Here is a 6,000-nt window from a genome sequence, read left to right on the forward strand (position 1 = left end):
TGTGTGTGTGTGTGTGTGTGTGGTGAGAGATAATTGACTGACAGAACAGTGCTAGGAAAAATATGAAGGAGACAGCACTAGTGCGACAGGAATAAAGAGGAGAAAGAGGAATGGTTGAGCCAATGACAGAGGCGGTCTGTGGCAGTGACGAGGGAGAGGAAACAGTGGAAAGGAACGAATGATGGTAGCAGTAGGACGGAACGAAAGGACTGTGATACAGTAGACAGAGATAATGAGTTGAGCTGAATGAGGGGAAATGGGCAAGTGGGAGTGGATGGATATGAGCGGCTTATAGCGATAGATTATTGGGTGCCAACGAGTTAATTAGGGAGGCTGTTGAAGTGCGAGGTGAGATCCATGTTAAAAGTGCGAATATCTTCGCATGCTAAAATTATTGGAAACAATTTTGTAGGTGCTGAGGAATTTATTTTTTGGCAGTTGGTACCCTAGTTTTCATTTAAACAAGAGCATATTAGCCTTTTTTTGTGTTCCAATAGGTACATTTCTCCCCTGGTTCAATGTTACTTTCTATTCGTAAAGATAAGAGTGCGGCACTTATTTCTATCACTGACGTAAAATTCGAGAAATACTGCTGTCACTGAGGTTAACGACCGACACCAGCTATTGGTTCTTTGGTGTACTAAGGCGGCAGTAATAATGACCCGAACTACTAAGCTGGGCAGACTCCTAAAACTTACAACTACTTTTTTCTTGTGATCCCAACCTACGCTCAGGTTTCCTTTGAAAATTCGTCTACGTAGTAGCTTTGGAGATTAGCGTGGTCAGACAGACACGGCGGTCTTACAGTTTTGTTAGTATAGGCATATAAAAGATCTAGCTTTGTCATGTTTTGTGACGGAACGAAAGTGGTTTATAATGCAGTGCAACGTTTTTGACTGGGGAAATACAAACACCCATGACAACTGCTAATACAAATGCGCCAGATGGACATTTCACGGAAGTTTCATTACAACACGAATACGTAGCGCAAAGATTATGGCTACACGCTTGTAATTTGTAAATTGTTCAGCCTAGGGCAACTTACAGGTAACCAATGTATAATATGTATTCACGAAAGCATGAAAAAACCGAAATTTTAATCTCTTGTAGGGTGGAGTTTCATCCTTTGAACAACATGAGATTTACTGGTAATACATTTGTCATATGTCTAAACTGCGCATTCAGTAAGCCTAATTTCGTGAGTATGCTACAAAAATAGAAATGACCCTCCGCTCCACGAAAAGTTGCAAATGAATGCCGGATTAGAAACTCTCCCTCGTGCAATCAATAACTATAGCTCTGGAATAACCGCCTTTATCTACTACGTTAGATCAAGAAAAGGTTTCAACATCGGGAGGCAGAATTAAACCACGGTTGTCGAATTGCTGCATGATGCGGTTACCTCTGATGAGCGGTCGTCATTGACATATAACAAAGAAAGCTGTTTGTTTTCTCAGAAGTACGCGGAACTGAGCCAAAGGCAACATAAGTGTGATTTTCTCTTCAATAACGAAAGCCTGTGCGAGTTTTCATCCAGATATGCTACCCAAGTAAGTAAAGAGAAATCCTAAGTAACACACAACCCTCTAAGTATCGCGACGGCCATCTCGTGCAATGGAGGCAAAAGAATGCGAAGTTCGAGAACTACGCCTCTTCATTTTATCTTGTGTCATTAACTAGTACTCGTGACCCAAACAACCTACCGAATTGAATGAAAGTATGATTCGTCAGCGGCGAACTAACGTGGATTTCGTGAATGCACGTTAGTTTTGACAACTTCAGCAGCAGGTACAGTAGAACACAATCTAAATCGGATGTGATACAGCAGTTTTCCTTTTGGACTGTGCCTAAAACGGAATTTACGTTAGGTGATTCCATAGTTCAGAAATTGATGTAGTAGACGGTGAAGTAACACACTTTTATTCGTAGCAGGGATTCTGGAGTTTCCATAAAGTTATATTCGTTTTGTCAAGGCTTATGATAGGGAATGACATCATATGACGATACTCACACAGGCGGTCAGCGCAAACCACAAGACTGCACTTTCCTGGCAAGCGCGCCAGCACACTCGCCCAAATCTGCACATTTTGTGCTCACTGAAGGCCGTTGTCTCGTGACTACTCGACTCTAGGTCCTGGTGTTTGGACACGTGACGTGGCTGCTATTGGAGCGCCCCCGTGCTACGGAAACGCAAAGCTACGCTTCGTCACGGGGGACTTCCGCCTGGTTGCGGCCACACATGTTAAGGGCCCTACAGAGGCACCAACCAACCAACCAAAAATTCCTCCTCCGGATATAGGGAGGGTAGGATAGCAAAACAGCCAACATTCCCCCTTACACACACACACAACACCACCCGACAAATTTTTCCGTGTGTAACATGGGTTTACACAGCTAATTATTTTTATTTTTGTTACTAACCATTTGAAAACATTGATATTTATTTAGTAAAACATCTTAAGAATAACAATGTACTGTGTATAATATAAAATAATTTTGATTAACAATATTCTTTAACACATTTTAATCTTCTTCATCAGGTTGTACTAATTGTCGTTTTGGAAGTGCTAATCTTCTCCATCAGACTGGAAATCATTATTTCCTGTGGGCCACTAAAGAATGTTGTTAAAAAACTCTTGATACTCTAATCGAGTGTACTTCATTATTTTATTAAGATCTTGCAGCTTCTTCGTATTTATAGGAATGTTTTTGCTGTATGCCATAGTTCTGGGATAATCAGGTATTTGTTTTCCTTTAAAAACCCTGTACGTATTGCGAAGCAGTCCATCTATCCAATCCCAACAAACGGCATAGCTGGAATTCTGATGCTTATAGGTCAAATGCCGAAATTTGGCAAGCGAAAATCTTTCCTATGCTTGATAATTTGTGGCAATTGAAGTCGTTAATATCTTAATGTTCAATAATTTTGACTTGAAACGAATTCAGTGTTTTCTTGAATTAGGTATCATTTCAACGTACTGTTTGACAGAGTAGATTCTACCTTGTTGTCGTATGAATCACTTAATTACAGCAAAATCCCTATCACATGAGAGAAAGGAGTGACCTCGAAAGGAAAATAATGCTGAATTATTTGAAATTTCCCAGTCATTGCAAGATACATCAGGTACTGTACAACAGTGTTCATTTTATTTTGCCCGCCACAAGAATCGCTGAACACATGTAGTTCTTTCACTGAGTCACGTAGTCACTTATGTAGTCATTGAGAAGTGTGCACACTTCATTGGGACCTCGATTGTCTTGTCCTTTATGGTGGCAGTAAAACTGTGCTGTATTGTCTTTCAGGTTTTGGATTTCGAACACAAAAAGCCACAGTTTTCATAAGTAGAACATTTCATGTACAGGAAGACAGTCCGACTACATCATTCCTTTCAGCACACAGTTTTATCACCTCTTGTTGTTTTTTATAAAACTTAGATCCTCGTCGCTTGTGAACCATCAATTCTGCGACGGCCACTTGTTTTGCAGTTTCATTCAGGAACGGAGATTTAATTTTGGCTAGAAGTTCCTCACAGGCAGAACATACATCTACTTCTCGGAGACCGAATCTATAATGAAAATATTCATTGAATTTACTGAGATAATATTCATACTTCACTGTCAATTCTGGGTTTTTATCGCGAAACAAGTAGTGCATCTTTTTCACATTTAAGTTACAATCCAAATACACAATATTTTTGCCACTCTAGCGTGACTGATGGGTTGATCGATGGGAAAGATCGAATATGAGCAGCGATCTTAGCAATGACATCAGATCCAATTGTATTTCGCCTGTTAATATGCTTTCCTCTACAGTCAACAGGAGACTGACCATTAACACGGAGCGATGTTAAGCGTACAACAGCTTTATCACTCACTGCACGCAAATTGCAAAATGTTTTGCGACATACCTGTATCCTTTCAGTCTGTTTCGTAATAAAGACTCTGTATGTATCTTTCTTCACAAATGTCGGAATTTCTTTTCAGCTCCTTCTCGTTTGTACAGGTGAATGCTCTATCAGTCCCCTTAAATACAGATGTTTCTCCTCCTTAGTTTTACCATCGTACAATCTCCAAATTATTTCCATTTTATCCTCATCTTTGAAATGTTAAAAACACATTTTGTAACAACTGCATCAAAACAGAGTGATGGAACAAGATACAATGTACTTCACTTAAATATTTAGCAGTAAAATGAAGACCAATATCACATGAAAGCATTTACATAAAACTTACTTGCATGGTGGACCAGACAGTTTTGCTACCACAACTAATCCTTCAGAGGTAACGTATTCTTGTCCTAGTGATCTAGATCTCTTGCGCCTTTCTTTGACATAGTCATCTACATTTCCTACACCTTTTCTTCTCCAATGCACTTTTTCAATTTCAGAGTCACTTTCACTCATTATGCTACGAGTCTATAAACAGTAACTTACGTAAACACACCGATAATAATGTGGGACAGTAAAACTGAAACAATGTGTTTAAATGCCACTTTGTAGTATTGTTGTAACATTCTTTGCCCGGCATCTGGTGATGCTGCTTACACTAGTGAGTTGAAAATAGAAGAATGTCCGGACATTCTTCTCTGTTCCACTAAAAAAATGGAAATGATTGCATGGCATTGTTGCCCGGGAGGCCCCATTCGGGGGAGTTGGCAGCCGTATTGCAAGTCCTTTTTACGTGACGCCACATCGGCGACTTGCGAGTCAATGATGATGGACCCCTACGTGGTAGGCGGTAACGCTGCTGCTACGTTACGGAGGCGGATTCTGTTTCACTAATTACAGACTTTAAAAGGCTGTACTATCTGTATTATTACTGTTTTTTTTCTTCCTGTTTCCACATATCGACAAGTGGACAGCTCCAAAATTAAATGTATATCTCAGCTTATTTCCGAAGAAAAATGGACTTCCTTCCTTTTTCCATCAGTGATTCAACTGTTCCATGTGGCACAGTGAGAGAATAAGAGCCCTTTGACTTTTCGTATTTCTGTTTTTAGGTTTTATTTCCAATACTTTTCGGAAATAAAATCTAAAAACTGAAATATACCTGCTTCATTGATATAAGTGTTAAAAAAGTCCAGCCGATGTGTATTCAAGACCTCTGCTATGATGAGAAAAGTATGGGATTTCTTTTTTTTCGAATCTAACAGTTGCTAAATGGTTCATTTCTTACGTGTCTCTCATATTTATTAGATGATGTTCACCACCAATGTGTGTACTTTTTCTTCTTCCAATTTGAAATGAGTTTCTTATTCTTACAGGTCATCTTTTATGTTACAACCATACATAAATTAATAAGGAATGTGTTTTGTTCCGACTGGTTGCGGCCACACACGCAACTGCAAGCTTGACCAGCATGCATGATTAAAGGGCCCTAAACACGCACCAGTTTATCGGACGACCAACAGATCAACCAATTTTTTATAGCTTACACACGTCCCGACCGAAAACACACAGCGATGACAGCGCCGCCCTGTCGTTGTGATTTGTTTATCTTACGTTCACTGAGCCCACGTTCTACGACACCCCGCTTGGTTTGACACAGGAAGAAAGACTGGAGTTTGGCTTGGTGTTTTAGCTGTAACAAGACCAAAAAAAAATAAGCCGAGAGAAAACTGTGGGTGAAGAAGTGGCTAATGCAGAGTAAGAAATTCACCCACGTTGTGCTAGTTAAGGTGTTGGAAGCCGATGATTTTCGTAACTATCTAAGAATGGATGAAACATGCATTTAGGAGCTGCTGAACATCATCAAACCATTTCCAGCGTTAAAGAATACAGTCATGAAAGGTGTTGTAAACTGCGAGGAGGAGCTGTTGGCTAGATTACGATTTTTGGCAGAGGTTACGAGGACCTCAAATTCAGTGCTCTTATCTAAAATGATTCCCGAAAACTGCAACGCGATTTTTAGTTTCCTGAGAAAATACATAGCGGTAAAGCAAAATAAGCAAAAAAATGTTCGTGCAACCTTCATACTTTATTTACGCATTTTGCATAACAG

General features: G+C 39.8%; 1 protein-coding gene across 1 annotated transcript in view; it reads right to left on the reverse strand.

Annotated features, from left to right (window-relative positions):
- Window positions 1–2,104, reverse strand: part of LOC126315565 (uncharacterized) — a 52,357-nt gene extending 50,253 nt beyond the window's left edge. The window contains exon 1 of the mRNA XM_049992705.1: window positions 2,012–2,104. Coding sequence (XP_049848662.1) covers window positions 2,012–2,086 — 75 coding nt within the window. The 5' untranslated portion in view covers window positions 2,087–2,104. The remainder of the gene's footprint in view (window positions 1–2,011) is intronic.
- Window positions 2,105–6,000: the final 3,896 nt, after the last annotated feature.

The sequence above is a fragment of the Schistocerca gregaria genome, chromosome 1 (genome assembly GCF_023897955.1).
Source record: "Schistocerca gregaria isolate iqSchGreg1 chromosome 1, iqSchGreg1.2, whole genome shotgun sequence".
Taxonomy (NCBI): domain Eukaryota; kingdom Metazoa; phylum Arthropoda; class Insecta; order Orthoptera; family Acrididae; genus Schistocerca; species Schistocerca gregaria.